We start from the raw sequence: 24958 nt of genomic DNA on the forward strand, positions 1-24958 counted from the left end.
AAATGTATGCATTTCATGGATGTTTTCTCTTCTGAGTATTCATAATTGTTTGTTAAATTCTATTAATAAATATGGTAAATAGACTCGACTTTACATAGGTGAAGTGCTTTCATTTCAAGTACTTTGACCAAGTTAACCCTGCAACGTGCCATTCAAACATTTATATTAATCTAACTAAAAAGTATTAACTACAGTATCAACTACAATTTGTTTTTAACCCGACAATTTCTTCCTTATCTAATTCACCTCAATATATATAAAGAAAAACTGTTTATAACTTCTCTTTAACCCACAACCTCTGTTAAGGGGTAAAATGATTTCATGCTTTCTATGAGAATATTATTTCTTCACAAGATAATTAGTCACATTCCTAAATATTTACAAGTTATATTTACAAGAGTAAACTCCCTCACTAAAATTCTGGAAGAATTTTAGTGAGGGAGTTTACAGTACTAGTATAGTTACAGTCATTCTCTGCCTTCATGAAGCTGAGATAAGAGATACAACAAATAAAACTGAAAAATTAAGTATTCAAATAATATAGGTATTAAAAATAACCACTTATTATGCATATTTCCTGAATAATATTTATTTTCTTAAAATTAAGTGTCTCTGGGAAATATCCCAGTTCCTTCTCATTGTATTATTATATTTAAAATCTTTATTAAAATTGTATTGTTATTTAAACTTTTAAAAAATTTAAAAATTTAAATAATTGTAAACAATAAATATCAGTTCGTCATGGAGACTAAGCAACATTGTTCTAGAGAATTTCTAATGAATTACTAAAAGCCATAAATAAAATCAGGATATGCACCAAAAAACCCATTAAAAAATAATTTCCAAGCCATTTATTTTCATTTTGTCTTTAGTAATTTTGATATTCTCCATGTATGTACAAGTCCTCTGGTTGCCATTATTACAATAATAATTTCACCACACCTTGTTTGGAAGAAAGGAAGAACATTTTTCTCTGAAATTCTTCATTTGATATCACATTTCAGTTAGTTTTCTCACCTCTAAGACTGCCAAAAATGTTACCCCAGATTTCACCAACTTCAATCACTGGAATGGGGTACAAATTGGAAATGAAGTTCATTTAAAAACTTTTCATTTACAGTTCATCTGACTGTGAGGACACATACTGGAATATTTTTGTTCAAAACTACATCCTTCACAAATTGTATTTGTGGAGGTATGTGATAGATTACTTTTCTTTTAAAACAATGCTAGAACAGAATATAATTTCATTTAGCAACCAAAACCACTAGATATCACTTACTCAAGTTAGCTTCTAAGTCATTTTGAAGTGGCCTATCCCAAAATAATTGAGGTTTTTAATAAAATAATTTTAAAATATCTTTTTCAGCAAAAAATCAGCCGTGTACCACAATTATGACAAGGCTTACTTTTTTTTTGGTTGGTTACTTATTTATTTTTTATTTTAAATGACATGACAATTTAAAAGTTTTTAGAGATTAATATTCACTTGGCTCTATGATTCAAATGCACTACAGGAATCAGTTAGAATCAGTTAACAAGGTGCTAACTGAGAAATAACACATTTGGATAAAATTAAGGTCCCCAGAAAATATATGAATCACATTGGAGGAAAAACCCATTTAAACTTAATTTTCTATTTATAGAAAAGAAAAATGTTAAGTTCAACAATACATAGGAAAAGACAAGAGCAAGATGATGGAACAAGATCATAGCTGAGTAGTCACATGTGATGAGGCATGAGTTTGAGTGGACTGTGATTCAAGCCCATGTGATTGTTAAATATGGTTAATGATTATATTCATCGTTATAATTATTAATTGTAAATTTCACTGACCTAGTGGTTGTGCTAGAATGTAAACAGAATTTTTTGTTTTGTTTTGTTTTTACACATTTGTGCCCACATGCACAGTGTCTACTATACTCCTGGGTCATACCACTTGACATGATAAAACACTGAAATCTTCAAGGTGTTACAAAATATGTCTACAAAACACATGCACACAATGTCTACTATACTCCTGGGTCATGCCACTTGACATGGTAAAACATTGAAATCTTCAAGGTGTTACAAAATATGTCTACAAAACACTTAATATTAGTCAAAAGTACAAAAAACTATAGGGAGGTTGTGATACTTCACAAGCAATGCTATATGGTACTGACAAGTGAGTCAGAGCAGATAGATTGCAGTGGTTCCCAAACTACATCTTGGTACTGTGGTGTGGTGCTGAGATTAGAAAAAAACTCAGAGCCCAATGCCAATCACTCTTTAGGTTTGCTGGGATTATAGTGTAATTTGAGTGACAAAAGTTTGATAGCCACTGGGTATAGGCCATAAAAGCAAATCTCCTCCCTTTGCACTACCCACTACCCATACCATTGATCTACAAGAAGTGAGAGCACCAGCTGTCATGTTCTTTGTTTAAGCAAACTGGACTGAACTGCATATACTGAAAAAGAAAAAAGTGAATTGTAAAATTTCATTTATGAATATAAAACTGCATTATCTCGTATGTGCAGCTGGCAACTCACAGTTGAGGAAGGATTACTGTACTTTTTTTTTTTTTTCACTCTAAGAGGATAGCTCTTTCCTAAGTTCTCTCTTTATTCAATTGAATATATGACCATTTAGGATCTTGCATACTTTCAAGATAGTGAATTATTTATGATGGGAATTCCCCAAGTGGTAGGGAGAGGAATTTCCTTCTGCATTTGAGCATATAGTAGTATAAAATTAAAACTGTTTTATACACTGATGATCAAAATGCAGTGAACTTTACTCAGCCTATCTGTGCATTATTCCACATCCACTGAAAGTTAAGTGATGGCAATATCAGAATGTGACAGAAGTAGAGGCAAGAATAATTCAAATACACTTTCACTTTATATTTATTTATTTTTTATGAACAAAAAACACACCATTTTTGGTGTGGTATAAACAGATACAGCAGAACTACACAATGAAAAGTACACTGCTTTTCTGTTGCTCCCTGAGGATGTTACTATACAAAGATTTCATGGTGTATCAAGGAACGATTTTATACTAAAAATAATGTTTAGTAGCATCATTATTCTTGGCTATTTAGTCACTCTTGGCTATTTATGTTATTTTTGATAAATAAAAGCATCAAGCCTGGTAATAAAGTATGTATACCTGATATATAATAATCTTGATAACTTTAACTATAATTTTATAATAATCATTAACTTTTTATGCCACCTACTATACTCAATTTCATGCAGGTAAATCATACAAAAATTAATTTTTTAAATTTTAAATCATTATAACTGGTGACTAAACAAGGAACTATTTTATTAATTAATGTAACCTTCCGTGCAACTTATTTTATACTTAGTCAATTAATAATGTACAATACATTGAAATTATAACCATAATTATAAAATTTTGTTATTTCATGATACAAAAAATTATGCTAACCATAAATGATCAGACTTGCTACCAATTTTAAATGAGTGTCTAAAAGTCTGAACGACTTCCAAGCCTGATACAATATAATATTACAAAGTTAAAAACTGTTGATCATCACCTGCTCAAATTAGTTACCAATTATTTTAAGCATCCTAGTACAAAGTTATTCAATTTCATGAGGTTACAATAAAATAAAATATTAACATGCAAATTTTTATATCCACAACTAACAAAAAGTTGTGGATATAAAAATTAGACGTAACAACCATATGCTTCCATTTTTTTTCAAACTGTTTGAAAAAGGTTTTAAAAATATAAATTTTTTTTAATCAATACCAGAACAGATCAAAAGTTTGCCAGTGTTTATTCAGAATGCTATTCTATATACTTATTATCTTCAAATCTGATTTTTTAATAAATTGCTCATATCTAATTACATGTTGAGCTATACTTACAAGCAGGCAAAATTTTTATAAAATCTATTATGCTTTCCAATGCATAGTTACCAATAAAAACATCAGAAAATATCTACATTTTATAATAAAAAAGATGATTTTTTAAAGTGAATTTACAAAAACATGTCTAAATGCAATGATGTATTAGAATATTCATAAGATGATTTTAACTTAATATTACAACAGATTTAATAATAAGTTTCTCGTTCTATCCATCCTCCTGGATTGCGCCGTAAGATGTACCTTCTTAATTCATCATAGACAAAAATTAGTATGGAGAAAGGAATTGCTGGAAACCACCAATTGATCCTGCATGAAGAACATAATTCAAATAAAACAGCTAATACAATCATTATCAATAATATTATTCTAAGAGTTCTCAGAAAGGTTATCCTAGCACCTGCAGTGAAAAATAAAATCACTCAAACAAAGGCCATGCAGCATTAACTGTTGTGGCTTCTATGAATTACTGGAGTGCATGCCTGAATCAGTCACTAATCAAATACCTGTACATCTGCATGTTCAAGCATAAAGATGTACACAGGCAACATGCCATTTCACCACTCAACTTTAAGACTACATTATTACTTAACATTGCCATTTAAACAAAACAACAGCAGAATCAGGATTTACTAAAATTGTGACAAATTTGAATATATTTAATTAGATTTGCAAACACGAAATGGGGTAGGGGTGGGAGGAAACAGGTTTGAAATTTTTCAGTGTTCTGAATTGTTTGATAACCATCCAAGATTTTATGGATGGTTAGTACTTGTGCATTACAAACCAGGGCAGTGTAAGCAAGTCTTCAGATTTCCTTGTAAGAAACTGAGAGAGTGCAGGCCATACTGTTGGTCCAACTCTACTAATCTAACAGCCAGGATACTTACTGAGAATACTTATTTAAATTCTCAAGCAATGAGGCTAAAATGTGCTGGAACTTCATGATGCCACATTTGATGGCATTATTCCAATAGAAGCTCTAGCAATGTAGACAGTTCCTTTTTCAAGAAAAATCTGCAATCCTGGCAAGTGAGCATTGGTGGCAGGGGGAAAAAATGGGCCAGTCAGGTATTTATCAATGATACCAGTAGAAATGTTCCAGTGAAACCACTTGATGTTGAGACTGAGTGATAACTTGAAGGTGTTCCTGTGCCTGATGATTGTGAAAATTCATAATGGCATATTTTGATTCATTCAATAAATGGAGAAAAGGTTCAATACACTGCTGCAGAAGCCACTAATCAAAGCATGATGGATGAAAATTATCTTGTGAGAGTACCTGCACTCACTGCACATGATATTAATAGAGGTTTAGTATTAATAGTAGCAAATGATACAAGAAAGCAAGATCATACAGCATCACCAAAAAAAAAAAAAAAACCCACAATACCTGTTCATCCCATTCATCAATTTGTTTACAGTTGCTCTTCATGAATCGTCTATACAGTTGACTGTAGAACAATCAATACTACTGATACATCTCATACTGGTTACAGGATCCTTCTTGATTGTATCCTCCATCTGTACCTCTAAAGCAGCTCTTAGTACTTTTCTGTTTCTTTTCTACTCAGTAGTAACAAGCATAAAGAGCACAAGATCATCTCTCTCAAAGATTTAGATGAATGGCTGCAAAAGTATTCTTGGATGCAAATGTTTTCTGGTAAAGACTATGGACTTTGCTGCTTTTCCCATTCGCCTTTCCCCAAATGAGAAACGTGTGCCATTTTGACATGCCAGTACCAATTACATTGTCCACTGGTGTCTCTCGTATGAGATTCCAACAGTAGTCTGCCAACATATTTGGACTTCATTTTTATTTTTTCTATTTTCATATCTTGGTGAAACCTTTCAGTGTTCATCGGAGACCACTCCCAAGTTTCAAAGAAAAAAGTCTAAATGGGAATGTAGGAAATGAAGCTTTAACTCCTGACCATATGTCACCATAATGAGTATTATTGTGTCTAGTACTTGTACCATACTTAGCAGCAATAAAGTCTTGGTTTAACCTACAATATTTGAAAACATGCAGTGATGAGAACTTTTTAAGCACATATCTGACTTTTTTTAAACATATTTAGCATTAGCAGAGGCATATGATGCAAGAAAGTAAGCTTACATAGCATCAGCCAAAAAAAAAAAAAAAAACCTTTCTGTTTCACCCAACCCATCCATTCACTCCAGCCTTGAACTTATTTAAGCTGTCAACTTCCACAATGACAGCTGGAAGTTTGCTCCAGCAATCAACCACCCACCGGCTAAAGGCAAATTTCCAAACCTATTCTACAACTGTCTTTCCTCCATTTGAATTTATGCCCCCTCAGGTATGGAATCTGAGCAAGAGGAAGAATTCCCCATAAGCGTTGAGCTTGTGCAAACCATTCAAGGCCTTATACACCTCAATCAGATCTTCTCGCAGGTGCTTCATCTACAGACTGTAATTTGCAAATATTAAGCCTTTCTTGGTAACAGCAACCCTTTGTTCCACTCACTAATCTCATTGCCCTTTGCTATACTCCTTCCAGCAGCTCTACATCTTTCCTAAAATGAGGTCTCCAGACCTGTATGCAGTATTCAAGGTGTGGCCTGACACAAGGAGGATAATCACCTTGCAGCCTTTTTTGCACTGCTCAGAAAACTTCATATCTGACTGCACAATTACCTCCAGGTCTTTTTCATTCTCCACTACCCTGAGTGTAGTACCGCACAGTTGGTATGTTACTCTGGGGTTACTGCTACCCATGTACAGCTCTTTGCATTTGTCAGTGTTAAACTTCAGTTGCTACCTTTCAGCCCATCTGCTCAACTTTTCCAGATCCTGTTGGACTAGTATACTGTCCTTACTGTCATTAACAACCCTACCAACCTTCGTATCATCTGCAAACTTAGGCATTATGCCTAATATACCTTTATCAATATCATTCATAAATACAGAAAATGGCAATGGGTCCAACACAGACCCCTGGGGGACACTGCTAATGATATTAGTCCGTGAAGAGCAGTGTCCATTAATTACCACTATCTTCTCCCGCTTAGCTATCCCTTTATCCATAGCAACAACTTGCCCTTAATGCCATACTGCTCCAACTTGTACAGTAATCATCCATTGGAAACAGTATCAAAAGCTTTCCTAAAATCCAAATATATGATATCAAAATTATTTTTTGGATCCAGTTCCTTTGTGACCACATCATAGTATCTGGGGGTCTGGGAATGAGATTATAGGTGTAAGGATGTTGACTTCTTGAGCTCCTGCTAACAGATAAGTTTTTATACAGTTTTTATCGTATTTTTGATTAATTAGCATATTAATTTGTGCTTTACAAATAGATTAAATAGGCTTAATAGCATTTGTTAGCTTATTTTTTTAAATTTAGCTAGTGTTTTTGTAAGTTACAACTTGCTACTCATGCCACTATTGTATCAGAGTTTCAGCGTAACCAGTAGTACAGAAGAATAGCAGGGTTTAATTGCAATAAATAAGTAGTTTGAAGGTTTTGATAATTTTTTTGCATATAGCTAAGGATATAATTAATTTAACATTGTGATCATTACAGTATAACGTATATCTTTAACTCAGTGTTTTCTACAAGAAGCACTAAAAATTATAGCATTTCTTTCAAAATTATTTCAGGGAGGACACTGATTCTGACAAATATTATTGATAGTTAAAGTAAAAAATAACACTTTGATTGGAAATAACAAGAGAAAATAATGAGTCACTTACAGGCAAGTTCAGTATACCTGATAAATAGAGAAACCAATGCCTCACTTTAAGAACAGTTACCTTACTCAGGAGTAGATGAATTTCTTCCAAAATTTGCATGCATGCATGTACATTATCAAATGTCAGATATGCAAATGATTTAAATTTACCTACAAAATTTACAAAATTACTTATTCGCAGGCATACTTATCTTCACTACACAAAAAAAAAAAAAGACAATGGGCTATAACTTGGAAAGGAAATGTTTCCAGACATAATATCCATTACAACCCTTTTTTTCCATCTGTCACTCATTAGAACAAACTCTCAAAGTTTAATGAGAAGTTTTCAAAAATACCCTATATAAAACATTGACAAAAACTGTAAGTAAAAAGAATCTCTTTAATTTAAATCCACAGATAAAATATTTTAAAATCAATATTTACACTATGTACAATAATTAGGATCTGCATAAAATGTACAATTAAAATTCAGACATTAAAAATGGAAAATACTATATACTAAAATAACTATGCCATGATAAAAGAGTAATAATGGATAGTTTTCCTCAATTTATTCTATATCTAGTAGCTGTTATATACACAATCACAAAACACAGACAGTCATATGGTTATTTATGGCGACATCTAGAAATGTTTTTAAGATTCCAATTGGAATCATTAACTATCTTCAGATGCCACCATAAGATTGCACAGCTGTGTCTGTGTCTTGATTCTGTATTTAAGAGGCTGGCAGATATAGAATCAGTTACCAAGAAAGACAATATCAATTGATGAAAGCTCTCACCCTGACTTATTTTATTATAATTTCAGTATATAGTGTTATACGATTTTTACCTTCTAAAGTTTTAAATGAATAGAGTAATTTTTATTTTATACAGGTTTTAATTATTGTGCATAGTTTAAATATTTATTTTATAGTATATTTTATTTTATCCACAGATTTAAAAGTTAGTTACACTTTTGGTCCCTGAAGCTTGTCACAGACATCACAGAAAATAATTACCAGAGCTTGCTACCTGGGAGTCTAAAATGCTGATGGAACTAATATTTCCACTTGTAAATCAAGTGGACCAAATTTAAATGAAGTCTGGTTGTTCTGTGACTACCACATCCTCTGCTTGTACCTTCATGATGGTTGTACTGTTATTATTTTATTAGCCATATGGTGCAAGGAAGCCTGAGGCTTATGCTGCACCAGCCAAAAAAAATTCTGAGTTACCCTGAGAGAGAGAGAGAGAGAAAAGTAGAAGGAAATCACCAAGAAAGAGAAGAATTATGATATCCAGCTCAGGACCCTGGGTGTGCCAAGCCCATACTCACCAGATATGAGCCCCTGGGGTTAGCAATCCTAGATATAACTCCCCCATATGCAAGGTTCATGGGTAGTTCATATCTAACTAAGCAGATTCGAACCAAGTAAATATGGGTTGAGATGTGTCCACATCACAGAAGAATGCAGCTCCTCTGTGTCACCAAGCAATACTAGGTGGTAGATGACTCATCATCTGTTGTGATATCACAACTTTGATTATCAGAAGCTTAAAGTGCTAAATCACATATTTTGTCTCCAGGGCAGTGAAGATGAAATCTCTTCCATCATGCAGTATAAGAGTGGTGACTTTTGAAATTATCATGGGCATCATGGCAAAATCCAGTATTCCTTACATTGAGGATACTGTAAAGTTGTTGCAGGCCAGAAATGGATAAGTTTCACAAAAACCAATGAAATCGAAGCAGAACAGCTAAAAGAAAACCACTTTCTGACTAGTAACAAATTCTTAACCAAGTCATGGTCATGCTCCTGTTTATTGAAATGGGGGTCATACAGCAGCTAACAGTGACAAATGTTTTTTTATTATTTTATTTTTTTTTTATTTATCGAAAAAAGTTTTTGGATTTTTTAAAATTCTGCTTACAGTATATCAATATAATATATTTTCTTAATAGATTCCCATACTTATATCTAACTTTATGTTTTTAATAAAAAATTTAAATACTTTAAAAATGCTGTGCTTTTTTGCACATAATTAAAAAAAAAAAGATTCTGCTACAAGTGAAAAAAGTTATATCCATAAAATATAAACATGAAACTAATAGTCACTTTCATCTTCTGTGCAGAAAATTGATGAGCATGAAATTTCAAAATTGTACATGCACACATGGTCAAATGTTTTGCTTTTGTATTACGAATACAAGCAAAAACCTTTATTAATTCTGCTGAAAATGAAATCTAAAACATTAATCATAAAATATAAACATGAAACTATTAGGTAATTCAATTTAATTGATAAAACTTAAATTGTGTGTGTGTGTGTGTGTGTAAAATGATTAGAATATAACTTGCCATTTAAAAAGTTCAATAGTTTTGTATATAAAAAACTACTGAAAACTGGAGGATTTATTTACAAACTGATAAAGAAAATAATTACAAGAATTGCAGGGTAGGAACAACCCATTCAAGGGTGGTGTCACATCTCTTTCCAATCACTTATTGTTTTTGGCTAATTATTCTGGGAGCCCTAAACTATTCCAACCAAGGCCAAGACTATGCTTTATTCAGAAAGTTAGAGCATAACTTTCTGCATTTTCTTGATTTAGAAAAACATGGACATTATGTATTTTTAATCTATAGGGTTTTATTTGTTATTACTTCTAAGAAATAGACTAAACTAATAGTAACCCTGCCAGGAAAATAATGAAGTAGAACAGCAATTATTCAACACAATTGAAAAATTGGAGTTTCACCTGTGACACTCCAATTTTTCAGTGTTTAGTTTCTCAGTGCAGCATGACCCCTTTCCAACTTTGTGCCTAAAAGAAACTAAAAGTTGGAAAAATGGCCATGTTGCATCTGATTCTTTCATGCAATTACTCTGAAAATATTGCTTTAAAAACAACTTGAACAAAGAAATGATTTCATCATTGAACAAAAAACACACAGAACTTTTTCTCATGAGTCATCTGACAGGTCCTGCACAGCTACTGCTGGATCAAGGATGAATAAAACCTTTGTCAAGATTGTGTAATTGAAGGCAAATTAAATAAAAATAAATTAATCAATGAATATAGATTTATATGAAAGGCATTTCTGGTCAAAATTAAAAAAAAATGAAATGAAAGTAAAAAGACAGTGGGGATATATAACCTCCCAATATATGATTGGTATGACATGACGTGACAGATGGACTAAGAAAATATTCTGTTACCCAACCCAAGAACAGCTAAAAGGAAACCTGGAAGTCAACAACAGAGATAGACAGATGAAATTAAAGAGTTCGTTAGTAAATGTATGGCCATTGCACAAAACAGAAAGAACTGGAGAGCTGGTTGTCCCACATCTACAAGTTGTGCACAAGGCTCATCACTAACAGATTGAAAAGAATACTTGATGAGAATCAACTGAATGAGCAAGCTGGCTTTAGGACAGAATTCTCAACTATGGATCACCTTCATATCACAGCTAATATGAGAACGCTGCCTCCCTTATTATACTAGACAAAGACAGTACCAAATTTAAAATTCAGAGAGGAGCTCGACAAGGGGAGACAATTTTTCTGAAATTGTTTACTGCTCTGTTGAGGAAGCTTTCAGAAGACTGGAATGGTCACAGAAAAGTCAATGTGAATGGAGAGTACCTAAACCATTTACTATTTGCAGATGACATTGTGATCATAAACCATGATCCTGAAGAATTAGATCAAAACCTTAATCAGTTATGCACAGTTAGTAAGGATTTTGGACTACAGATGAATATGGCTAAAACAAAAGTAATGAGGAACAAGTATGCCACAGAAAGGAATATAATCATTGAAGGAGCAGTAATTGAAAAGGTGGATTCATATACTTACCTGGGTCAAGTCATTAGTTGTAATAATGATAAATGGCTGGAAGTCAAGAGAAAATAAATTTCAGATAGACAGCTTTCAGGAAATATACTCATTTACTGAAGAGCAATATCCCAATCTGTCTGAAACAAAATAATGAACCAATGTATACTCCCCCCCACCACGACTTATGGAAGTGAAATGTGGGCACTCACCAAAAGAATGGAAGAGAAGCTTAAAACTACACAGTGAAGAATGGAACGAATTATGTTTCTCTTATCCAACGAATTATTGGATAAGAGAAACATATGGATTAGGCAGCAAACACAAGTAAAGGTTATTCTTATCAAAACTAAAGCCGACTGATCTAGCTGGGTGGGTAAAGTGCCTGCCTGGCAACCCAAAGGTCGCGGGTTTGAATCCCGCCTCAGGCTTGGATATTTTGATGGTGCTGTACTCTCTGGTTGGACCTCACGGCCATGATACACAAAGGAAGCAGTAAAAAACTGGTTCCTTCGTGTATTGCTCACATCATACGATAAAAAAAAAATCAAAACTAAGGAACTAAAATGGACTTGGGCAGGACACTGCTCAAAGACATGACAGATGGACTAAGAAAATAACAGAATGGTACCCAAGAGAATCCTAAAAGAAAACCTGGAAGACAACAACAGAGATGGACAGATGAAATTCAAGAGTTCGTGGGTAGTAAATGGATGGCCAGTGCACAAAACAGAAGGAACCGGAAAGATGATGGAGAGGCCTTCATCCTGCAGTGGATTGAAATTGGCTGACAATCACGATGATGATATAATACACACGAATTACAATTGAAACCAACTCTGCATTTAAGTTAGTAAAAAAATATATAATTATGAAATGCTAATTTATAGCTGTATATATTTCAGTTCTTGTGGATATGCCTTCAATGCATCTTGTGCTAAAAAGTTTAAAGTAGAAAGGATAAAACATTAGCAACAACACACTTAGCTTCTGTTGAGAAATCTTTGTACATATTTTATGCCCTTTTTTTCTTCTCTTGCTACTTTCTTCAAATATGTGTCATCTTTAACAGCTATTACACTCTAGCATTTTTTTGAAGTTGAATTGTATATTTTTACAAAGCTGAGAGAGAAAGAGAGAGTGTGTGTGTGTGTGTGTGTGTGTGTGTGTGTGTGTGTGTGTGTGTGTGTGTGTGTGTGTGTGTGTGTGTGTGTGTGAGCACTCGCCTTGGTTACAATCATAGGATTTAATCATCCTTGCTTCAATTAAGCTAACAGGATCAGAATTTAAATTTTATATTTCTAAAAAATAAAAATAAACAACATGAAATTTAACTGGATGAGAATTTTGAAATGGTCAATTTTATTATAAAAATTAATGTGCATAAATAAGTTCTGTTAATTCTGTGTTAATGAACAATGCTTTATGCCCACATAAATAGTATATATAAAGTTAAGATGGGGAAAAAAAGCAGCAATTACTGGTGGTTCAAGTAATTAAGTATCAGAATTACAGGGTAAATTTCTAATCCAAATTAAGAAAATTAAAAGGAATTCTAGTTTACTTTATCTGTCTTTCCTTATGTAATTACTAAATACTCTAATAATAGTACAAATAAAATAAAAAATAAAACTGTCACACTTACTTCAGAGGATACATTCGAAGACCTTTATCCATTCCAGGAGTATAACAAAGAAATGCTCCGAGACATGTTTCAAAAAGTAAGCCAAAGTTTAGCACATGATTTCTATTAAAAAAAAAAAAAAAGAAAAAAGTTAAATATCTGCTTACGTCAAAAGAATCAAGCAGTAATACTGGAAAGATCTACACTTGTTATATGTATCAAGAATATCAAGAATTTTCAGCCTTCTTTCAGTAAGTGAACCCCTCCCCCCTTTCCTCTGAATTTCAACATATTTTATATATATCCTTTATTCCTGTTTTTTACGTTACCAATTTTTGATATAGTTAAAAGCTACTTATACTATATACTTATCAAGTAAAGCTGAACAAAATAACTTATTTCATTTAATAAGTTTTTTTTTTTTTTTTTTTGTATGTAGCACGAATTTTGAATTTCTTCTTATCCTGCCTACTCTCTATGAAATATTAACTAGTAAAGAGGGTGAAATTTAGTAAAAAAAAAAAACCTATTACAATGATGACCTCATCAATTTTAGCATCTTCATCACTAGTGTTTTGAATTTCTATCTACATCATTATTTATGTTAAATTAGAGAAGTATGGCTGTAAAATTATCATTCTTCTGACCGTTGGTGTACACAAGAGTATGCACCAACCAGTTTCCTTGGATTTTTCCCAGTTTTCAATGTTTTGTACTGAAATTTTCACTAGTCATAAGGTGTCTCCCATTTTCCACAACTAAGTTAATGATAAAAACTGCTCAATAAATTCTGAAATTTTTACCCAGCAGTTTTTATCATCTGTTTGCACAAAATGAATCCCTTTTATGAAGGTCTACCAGGTCTTTAAAAGGCATTCATTTCTGATACTGGAAACAACAAGTTATTTAAGTTAATTAAGAGCTGATTATAATAAAATAACGATAACTTAAATGAGCATATATTCCTTTCATCTATAAGTGACTGAAGAGTTATAGCTCCAGGGTTTTTAGTTATCAAACTTCAATAGTAATTTTGATTCCAATGGTTTGGAAGCACCTTCAAAAACAACTCACCTCTTATTCTGCATTAACTAAATTTTTTTTTGTGATAAGTGGTTAAATCAGAATAAAGTATTTGCCTTTGGGGGTGTGGTGCTGCCATAGAGAATGCATGGAATGTTTTAAGATATATTTTGGTCTAAATTCCCAGAAATAGCTGTGGCAGCAAGGGTCTGTTTTTCAAGAGTGTCTATTACTGTATTCATTATTAATTTCCATGTTCTCAGCAGATGTTCTTTAGCATTAGTAGAGGCATATGATGCAAGAAAGCAAGCATCAGCCAAAAAAAAAAAAAAAAAACCCTCTCCCATTTCACCCCTCCGTTCGTTCGAAATACCTGTCCAGTTGAGATTTAAATTTGTTTAGGCTATCAACTTCAACAACAAGTGATGGAAGTCGGTTCCACCAACCAACCACCCGCTGGCCAAAGGCAAATTTCCGCACATCTATCTGACATCCGTCCTTCCTCAATTTGAATTTATGCCCTCTGAGGTGATTATTCTGAGAAAGATGAAGAATCCCATTGGCATTGAGCATGCTCAAACCATTCAAAGCCTTATACACCTCTATCAGATCACCTCGCCGGTGCCTAGTCTCCCGACTCTGTAATTTGCAAAACTTAAGCCTTTCTTCGTAAGAGCAACCCTTTGTTCCATTTACTAATCTTGTTGCCCTTCTCTGTACCTGTTCCAGCAGCTCTACATCCTTCTTGAAATGAGGCCTCCAGACCTGTATACAGTACTCAAGATGTGGCCTAACCATTGCCTTATACAAGGGAATAATCACCTCCTTATCCCTGCTAGAAAAATTCCTGTATATCATTGTCAAGACACCATGAGCTACTCTTGCAGCTCGTCTGCACTGCTCAGAGAACTTCATATCTGCCTGCACAATTACCCCCAGGTCCTTTTCATTCTCCACCACTGTCAGTGTAGTACCGCAGAGTTGATACATTGCTCTGGGGTTACTGTTACCCATATGTAGTACTTTACATTTGTCAATGTTAAACTTCATTTGCCACCTCTCAGCCCATCTGTTCAACCTTTCCAGATCCTGTTGCAGCAGCATAGCGTCAGTAGTGTCCTTAACGACCCTGCCAACCTTTGTATCATCTGCAAACTTAGACATTAAACTTGATATCCCATCATCAATATCATTCATAAACACCGAAAACAACAATGGACCCAACACTGAACCTTGAGGAACTCCACTAATAACATTAGTCCACGTTGAGCAGTGTCCACTGATTACCACTCTCTGTCTTCTGCCACTCAACCATCCCCTTATCCACAGCAGCAATTTGCCTCCAATGCCACACTGCTCCAATTTGTGCAGCAGTCTTCCATGTGCAACAGTATCAAAAGCCTTTCTAAGATCCAAATATATAATATCAAAGTTATTCCCTGCATCCAGTTCTTTTGTGACTACATCATAGTATCCAATCAAATTGGTCAGGCAAGACCTGCCCTTAACAAAACCATGCTGCGTCTGAGCTATAACTGAATTCTTGTCTAGATGATCCTGCAGTGCTTCTTTAACCAGTGCCTCCATTAATTTACCTGGAACAGAAGTTAAACTAACAGGTCTATAATTACTTGTGTCAGCCTTTGATCCTCCTTTGTGAATTGGGGTTACATTTGCACATCTCCAGTCTATGGGTACCTCCCCTGAGTCCAAAGAAGCTCTCATAATTATGGCTAGGGGTTTGCATACTTCCTTTGCTGCCTCCTTTAATATAACTGGATAGATCCCATCCACCCCAGGTGCCTTTTTTATGTTTATCCTCAACAATCTCTCCTCCACTTTCCTCTCAGTTATTACAAAATCATCCAGCTCACTGCCAATGTTTACTTTACCTACATCATTCTCCTTCCTGAATAACTCCTCATGCGTGAATGTAGATGCAAAATACTCGTTTAGATTGTTAGCCACCTGAGCAGGATCCTCAACTGTTGAACCATCAATATCCAGTGGACCAATCTGATTCATCCCTTTCCTTCTCGAGTTCAAGTATGTAAAGAACTCCTTCCTGTTTTTCTTTGCATCCTTTGCCAAGGATTTTTCGTAGTCTGCCTTTGCCTGCCTAATCTCCTTTGTGACTTGGTTACAGACCAACTTATATCTATCATAGGCTTCCATGTCACCCATTAATTTGTATGTATCCCATGCATTTTTCTTCTCTGCCACATGTCTCATTAGTCCATCTGACATCCATTTAGGCCTAAACCTTGAACAATATTTCTTAGTTGGTATGTAAAGCCTGGTAGCCACCAAGATTAGTTCCTTGAATGCTTCCCATTTTGAGTTTGCTGTTGGTAACATCATCAGTTGGTCCCACTGTATAGAATTTAAATACTGTCTCAGACCATCATAGTCGCCTTTACGAAAACAAAAACCCTTCCCTTTACCTCTGATGGTAGTTACCTCCTTGAGTAAATCCCACTTCAACACACTGTGATCACTGCCACCTAGTGGTTCATTTATCTGCAGGTTCTTAATGCATGAAGAATCACTACTGATAATCAGATCAAGAGTATTGCTCCCTCTTGTTGCCTCACGAACATGCTGATGTAGAAAACAATCATCCAATAAATCCACAAAAGCCTTGCTAGTGTGCGAGTGACCAACCCACAAATTCCAGTCAATATCTGGGAAATTAAAATCCCCCATTATAAGACTCTCTGATTTACTGGCCCACTCTATTTCCCTGTACAATATATTATTATACTCATCAGAGTCATTAGGCCTATAGCACACTCCTACTCTCAATTTTGATTTCCCTATGCTTATGTCACCCCAAACTGACTCGACACTGCCCTGTCCATCGATGTCAACTGGCTTCACTTCCTTTGACTTTGTGTTTCTTAATTAACAGCATAACCCCTCCTCCCCTCCTGTCCTGTCTATCCTTTCTATATACATTGTATTCCCCAAATTCCAGTTCCGCATTACTTATATCTGTGTGACACCACGTCTTTGATATCCCAACAATATCTGCCTTTGATGTTTTGAGCAATACCTCAAATTCATCAAATTTATTTACCAAACTCCTAGCATTGGTGTACACGCAGGTATACATGCACCTGTTTCTATTCTTAGCTACCCTAACACAACCCATGTGTTTACTTGTAACGCAATGATTCCCAGCAGTCTCTGAAATATCCTGCATTTTGTTTTTCAGACTTCTGCTCATTTGAATAGAAGCAGTGCAAGAATCACTTCCACCTCTGCCAGCGGCTACTGTTAATCTATTAGTCCTTGTATCCCCCCCAACTAGGTGCATATAGCTCTGAGATTGTACTCACATTAGTGTTACTTGCTGGATAACTTTATATTTCATTTTTAAATAAAATTCTTTGTGTTACCAAAGGATTACAGCTAGTTCCTTGATTTCTTTTTATTTAAATGTAGGTACTTTTGCCTTATATAAATCAAATTTCTCTAAAATATATTTATTAGCATTAAATAATATTTAATGTTTAAATATTATTTTTGCTACTTTACTTTTGAAAACCAGCAGGGTGAGATTGGCAGTTCAAAGTGGACAAGGAAACAGTTTAAGGAGGACCCTTGTTTTATTTATTTATATATTTTTTAATCACGTATATCCCTTTACTGATCATAGAGGTTGGGGACAAGCAAACCCTCAATTGGCAGAACCGTAAAACAGCAAATGTTTGAAGTAATGGAATAAAAAGGAATGGTTACATTCCACATGAATTGAAAAACAACAAATTTAACTATTAAATTTGTTTAATAGTTAAATTTAAAAATTTAAGCAATAAGAATAGGAAAAATTAGTAATGTAAATTATGAATGCGTAAATGATTAATTTAACAGTGCTCAAAAAACGATTATCTGAAGCTAAGCACATTGGGACATGATAGGTGTGATCTGTTGATGGATAGCCTAGATGTAGAGGAAGCAGATGTAATAGAAGTGGGAGGGGCATTCATTTTTAAAGTATTAGAGCAACCAACCCCATCTTTTTCAGTTCTTATAACATGCAAATCAGCCTGCAAATGTACATTTGTACCCAGACACAATACATGATAAATCAGGAAAACAAATATTGACCAAAATAGTTCATGCATAAAAAAAAAACACACAAATTTAAAAAATGCAAGCTATAAAATTTGTGTGATATTCAAGAGGTTTTCTGCTCTATGTACACAGGAGGCTCAATCCAAAATTTCCCAGTATCTCAGCAGCTCAATCCACTTACCTATATATATATATATATATATATATATATATAAAATGATAAAATTAATCCAAAAATTAAATAAAGAGATAGAAATTAATAAAATATATATTTAAAATAATATAAAAAAAATAGTAGGAAAGCTAACATCAGTGGCAGCAGAAAAGCACAATCCACTACTACATGTTGCTTATAATAAGCTAAATTAAAATAGGATATTTGACAGTAGCATGACAAACCAGTAGAGTAAAAAAGAACTTAGTCAAATAAAATAACATAACAGAAAAATATATATGGGGGAGGGATAAAGAAGAAGAGGGTAGTTTTGAAGGAACGTTCCTAAAATAATTTAGAAAATTAAGCCAATTGAAAGAAATTTAGCGGCACCCCTCGATGGCACCCATTTCCAAGTAGTTTTAAAGTATTAGAGCAACCAACTCCATCTTTTCTATATATATACACACACACAATAGAAATCCGAAAATCAGGACTGCTCGGGGGCTGGGTCGATCCGGGTTTTCAGATTTGCTGAATTCTCAGGCAGTATTTTTAAAATTCAAATTTAAGATGGAATAAAGAAGAGATGACTAGGTAAATTTTGACAGTTTATTCATTAGCATGCTTCATATATTGAAATGCACAGTTTTAAAGAAAAATAAAGTCAACATCTAACAAAGATGTAAACAATTTTCACAGAAAAAAAAAAGGAGCGTGTAATACTTGAAAGGGTTTAAAAATGAACAATGCAAAAGAAAAATACAGTATATAAATGAAATCAGAAGATACATATTTTATATAAATTATTTGTTTTTAGTTTATTAAAAAAACATTTTCATATAAAATATAAAGTTTGGAAAACAAACAAATATTTATTTGTTCTTTTCCACGATTTCTGTTGCATCTGTTGCACTGCTTGTGGATGGAATGCTTGCAGCTTCTACTCTATCTGCTGCACTGCTTGACGCTTCTATTGCTTTCTTTAAATACTTTCATATATCATCTTGTTTACAACTCTAATTTCTTTGTGATAAAATTCTTATGCACCATGTGCGCATGCATGACGTCTTGAAGAATGAAGCATGGTTCTGTTCCATAAATTTAATAACCATTTCAATGGACTTTTATGGAGTAGCCCAAGATGTCTTTTCTTCTTCAACTTTGTCATTTTCTTCACCAGATTCTTCTGAATAATTCTTTTCTATCTTTATCAGGAGTTATAATGCTTTGAATAATTTCTTGATCAGTGAAAGTTTCTGCAGCTTCAACATCATCTTCAATGCATATCCACTCTTCTATATCATCAGCATTAAGTCTGAGTAGAGTGTTGTCTTCTGTACATAATTTAACAGTTTCCATCAGTTCTTTTACTTCGGATGCCTTCAGCTTTATGTGAAATCCTTCAAAATCTTCATCTCGATCAGATTATAGATCTTCAAACATCACGTTCGGCCATAACTTTCGCCAAAAGAGTTACAAGCTTGACTGAATTCCATGCAGTCGTGAATGATAATGTTGCATCTTTGATTGTAAAACTGCATTGAAATTCTGAAGGGTTGACATTCATATGCATCATTTTCATCATAAAATCATTTTTATAGTGACATTTAAAGTTCCTAATGACTCCTTGATCCATGGGTTGAATTAACGGTGTTATGTTTGGTGGCAAGTAACATGCAAAAATATTCCCGCAATCAAACACTAATTTTGATTCATGCAGGTAGGCCCTACAGTTGTCAAGAAGTAGCAGGCACTTTGTATTTGCAGGCTTCCCCAATTTTCTCAAGTTCTGATGAATTGATGGAACAAAATCATGAACAAACCAATTGCAAAATATATCTCTGTCCATCCAAGCATTCTTTTGGACTTTATAGGTCACAGGTAAGTGCACCATTCCTTTAAAGGCCCGTGGGTGCTGAAATATGCCAATCACCAAAAGCTTAATTTTATGCTGACCTGAAGCATTAGCACACGTAAGAACAGTTACTCTTTCCTTATTAAGCTTAAACCCCGTTGCATTTCGTTCTTGGTTTCCAGCCAAAGTTTTTGTGGGAAAACACTTCCAGTAAACTGCTGTTTCATCAGCATTACAAATTTGATCAGCTGTAAGGTCATAGTCAGATACAATTTTTTCAAATGGTTGTTCTGTATTCTGTTGTTGCTTGTGTATCAGCTGACTGTCTTTCTCCAGCAATATCTAACTGTCTAATACCATGAAGAGTCTTGAAATTCCCTAAGCCATCCATCACTAAATGTGCACTCTGATTCAATATTCATTTGCTCCTTTGGCAATAAGCATCAGCCCAGAAATTGCCACACCTTCCGATCATTTTAACAAAACCATTCGTACAACACTTTATCGAGATTCTCTAATTTTGGCAGATGTAAACTTTTTCTCTCAGCAATTTTATTGTAAGGCTCAGATGAGGCTGTGAATTCTAGAATTTTATTCTTTGCCTTTTTTTATATCGTAAATTGTAGACTTTCTGATGTTGTATGTTTCCATTAGAACAGCACTGCTCACATCACTTTCTAGTTTCTTAATTATTTCAAGTTTGTCACTCAATTTCAATTTGTTTTTTAATATATGTTGTATTATACTCTATTTTTTATTCATATTTAATGTACATTTATTATAATATATAGTGTTTCTCCTCTGTAAGGCTTAGACTATTTTGGAGCAATAAAAAGGGGGGCTTACATAAAAAAGAAAATGTTAAAATTAACAGAATAACTGATATGCAGTATGGAACACAAAGTGATCATTCAGTTCATATACAATTTTAGAGAAAGCCTGGTTGAGACAAACAGGACATTGGACTCTTCTCAGAAAACAAAAAAGGCTATGTGCTTTAAATTAAGATCTGCTTTGTAAAATATGACTAGTGTATTCAAACAGACATTTTGAATTTTTAAAAACCTGGGTGGGATCAATATCTAAAGTATTTATACCTTTTAGAAACTTAGAGGAAATCATGGTGAACTCTTCATAGTTTGTTGCATAGAAAGATGACTGTTGGCCTCAGTTTGTAGGATTTCCTAGGGATCTGTCAACCAGTGATGGTCAACAAATCAGGGTAGCTCTAATATGTAGTTAAAAAGTTTGAACAACCACAGTAAACAAGAAATTAAACAAAAAAAAGTAATATTCAGAACCTCACCAAATGCAACCATCTGTATTTCAGTGAAGTCCATATACTGCAGTACTATTTTATTACATTAGTTTTTTTTATATTTTTCATATCAGCATGTAGCTTTTTTTTTTTTTTTTTTTAATCTGATAACCAAGGAAAAGTATAAAATTAACAAAATAAAAAGCATTGCAAAAATCAAATTATATTCACACAAATCCAAATTAGTTTAATAAACTAATTTGGCATACTTGAATAATCTGTGCACTACTGCTCTATGCATTTGATTAGTGGAAAAGGGAAGGAAAGGAAAGACATCCTTTTTGTGCCTAAGTGTCAAATGCTAAGGACTTCAACTCAGTGGGTTACAAAACTGTAAATGTTTTTTTTTTTGCAAAATTCATTTGCAAAAAATGCAGAAGCCTCAACAGGTTTTCTTGGTTGTTTTTAAGTGTATGATTTTTTTTAGAGATTTTAATACTCCTGTGATTATACAGTTGATGACATTACAATACAATGAGGTCTACTACTATTCTGATTTATAAGTTGCTTAGCCGGATTGCATATTTATTAAAGTTATCCTTTAATAAATATACATGGGCCATAAGAAGACTGCACTTATAAATTCTTTTCAGAAATAGAAGAGATTTATGGAGTAGTGTAATGTTTCACAATACCTATACAATTATTCTTTTGAAACCACAGACAAGTACAGATTTCTTTATAGTTGTGTATCATTATTTGAGGATTTTTTTTTAGTTATAAAACTAAAGCACATATTGAAATATTTTTATTTTTCTTCAGTACAATAACCTGAAATTTTTTAAAAGTTTGCATGACCAATATATTCAAATACTATTTACTTATAAAAATAAATATTGTGTAATGAATATTTTTTATTTTAATGTGCTAATAGAATATCAAATTAACAATCCTTAACTTACTTCATTCCTTGATGAACAATAGAGTTTCGACGTGTCTTACAGATTATTAGATCAGCCCACTGCACAATTATTATGGACACAAAGAATGCTGTATGGCAAGTATATTCCAAAATTTTACGATTAAAATATGTCTGTAGGCATAGAAAAAAAAAAAAAAGAGGAAAAGGAATAATTATAAATTCAATTATAGAATATTACAGATAACATTATGATATAAAGGATTGCATTTTTAATACTTAAGTTAGTACTTGGTGGGAGAATAATAGTGCTCCAGCATATTTAAAACTGTTGCCCATGAGTGGTACCTGCATGGGGTGCTGCTTTTAGTAATGAAGAATTTATAGATGAGGATGCCAGAAGTGTATCAAATTCTAACAGGGAGCTGAACAATTTGTAATAACAGAGAGGAAAGGGGAAGACAAATTGTTGAAGCTAAACATAAAAAAAAAAGTGGTATATGTTCTGAGCATGTACAGTAGATGGTTTTATGTGAAATATCCTTTGCGTTTATTTTAGGTATTTTGATTTGTATATATGTATTGATTATGAATTAAGAGCTTTTGTATTGTAAATATTTTATTGATCATTCATAAATTTTCATAATTTCAGCTGGAACGCAAGGTATAATGGATTTATGATGACTAAAGTAAGAGATGAATACTTGCAATTTCAACATATCTAAATGTTTCTAAAAAAAACAGCGTCGACTGAGGTACCTGATCTTTTAGTTGAAACAACATACACAGCTATTGGGGGGGCACCTAACAATGGAACATAACGAAAATGAGAGACAAAAAAAGAAATTGTTGACAAACACTTGTATTGTTGCAGTCATACTATTCGAACATTCTAAAAAGTTAGAATTCGAGATATTGTACCGGTAATGAAAAATGTGTCATGCACTCTAATCACACACTACTAGTGAGTGCTGAGCACTCACTGTTCTGGATAAAGGGATGATCGAGCTGGAAAAGACAGTGGCTATCAATGAATACTGTTCTTCTTAGATGTTATTAATGGAGTCACGTAGGAATCAATGTTGGGCATGTATTCTATATTTATTAAATGTTACTGATGAAGGCACATTAGACTTAATATCTAAATTTGCAGACAATACAATGGTTAATTACAATAATCAAGGTGTGCTACTGTAACAAGGTCTAGAAAAATTAGGCAGATGGGCAGATTGACAAATGCAAGCAACTTCATATGGGTAGCAGTAATCCCAGTTTAATGCACCACTACTGTGTGGTAATATCATACTCAGAGTAGTGGAGAATTAAAAAAGACATGGGAGTAATTGTGCAGTCAGATATGAAGTTCTGCTCACAGAACTTCATATCTGGGATTCTGTCAAAGATATACTAGAATTTTGCCAGCAGGGATAAGGAAATTAGCATTAGCAGAGGCATATGATGCAAGAAAGCAAGCTTATTCAGCATCAGCCAAAAAAAAAAAAAAAAAGAAAACAACCACTACTCCCATTTCACCCCTCCGTTCGTTCGAAATACCTGTCCAGCTGAGCCTTAAATTTATTTAGGCTATCAACTTCAACAACAAACGATGGGAGTCTATTCCACAAACCAACTGCCCGCTGGCTAAAGGCAAATTTCCGCACATCTATCCGACATCCGTCCATCCTCAATTTGAATTTATGCCCTCTCAGGTGATTATTCTGAGCAAGAGAAAGAATCCCATCGGCATTGAGCATGCTCAAGCCATTCAAAGCCTTATACACCTCTATCAGATCACCTCGCCGATGCCTAGTCTCCAGGCTCTGTAATTTGCAAAACTTAAGCCTTTCTTCGTAAGAGCAACCCTTTGTTCCATTCACCAATCTTGTTGCCCTTCTCTGTACTCGTTCCAGCAGCTCTACATCCTTCCTGAAATGAGGCCTCCAGACCTGTATACAGTACTCAAGGTGTGGCCTGACCAATGCCTTATACAAGGGAATAATCACATCCCTGTCCCTGCTTGAAAAATTCCTGTATATCATTGACAAGACACCATGAGCTACTCTTGCAGCTCGTCTGCACTGCTCAGAGAACTTCATATCTGCCTGCACAATTACCCCCAGGTCCTTTTCATTCTCTACCACTGTCAGAGTAGTACCACAGAGTTGATACGTTGATCTGGGGTTACTGTTTCCCATATGTAGTACTTTACATTTGTCAATGTTAAACTTCATTTGCCACCTCTCAGCCCATCTTCTCAACCTTTCCAGATCCTGTTGCAGCAGCATAGTATCAGTAGTGTCCTTAACAACCCTGCCAACCTTGGTATCATCTGCAAACTTGGACATTAAGCCTGATACACCATCATCAATATCATTTATAAATACAGAAAACAACAATGGACCCAACACTGAACCCTGAGGAACTCCACTAATAACATTAGTCCACGTTGAGCAGTGTCCATTGATTACCACTCTCTGTCTTCTGCCACTCAACCATCCCTTTATCCATAGCAGCAATTTGCCTCCAATGCCACACTTCTCCAATTTGTGCAGCAGTCTTCCATGCGCAACAGTATCAAAAGCCTTTCTAAGATCCAAA

The 24958-nt window shown here is 33.9% G+C and overlaps 1 protein-coding gene across 2 annotated transcripts in view; it reads right to left on the minus strand.

The window, feature by feature from the left end:
- Positions 1 to 3736: 3736 nt before the first annotated feature.
- The window catches only part of LOC150074994 (sodium/potassium-transporting ATPase subunit alpha-like), a 219529-nt gene continuing 198307 nt past the window's right edge, over positions 3737 to 24958 (minus strand). Inside the window, exons 19-21 of one of the 2 annotated variants that reach the window (XM_090388741.1) lie at positions 22404 to 22534; positions 13090 to 13191; positions 3737 to 4197 (exon numbers count right to left, since the gene is read on the minus strand). In XM_090388741.1, the coding sequence (XP_090244867.1) occupies positions 4077 to 4197; positions 13090 to 13191; positions 22404 to 22534 (354 nt within the window). In that variant the 3' untranslated portion in view covers positions 3737 to 4076. The remainder of the gene's footprint in view (positions 4198 to 13089; positions 13192 to 22403; positions 22535 to 24958) is intronic. The other variant, XM_090388740.1, reaches the window with a different exon arrangement.

Source organism: Mastigoproctus giganteus, chromosome 14 (assembly GCF_048544385.1).
Source record: "Mastigoproctus giganteus isolate SK-2022 chromosome 14, ASM4854438v1, whole genome shotgun sequence".
Classification (NCBI taxonomy): domain Eukaryota; kingdom Metazoa; phylum Arthropoda; class Arachnida; order Uropygi; family Thelyphonidae; genus Mastigoproctus; species Mastigoproctus giganteus.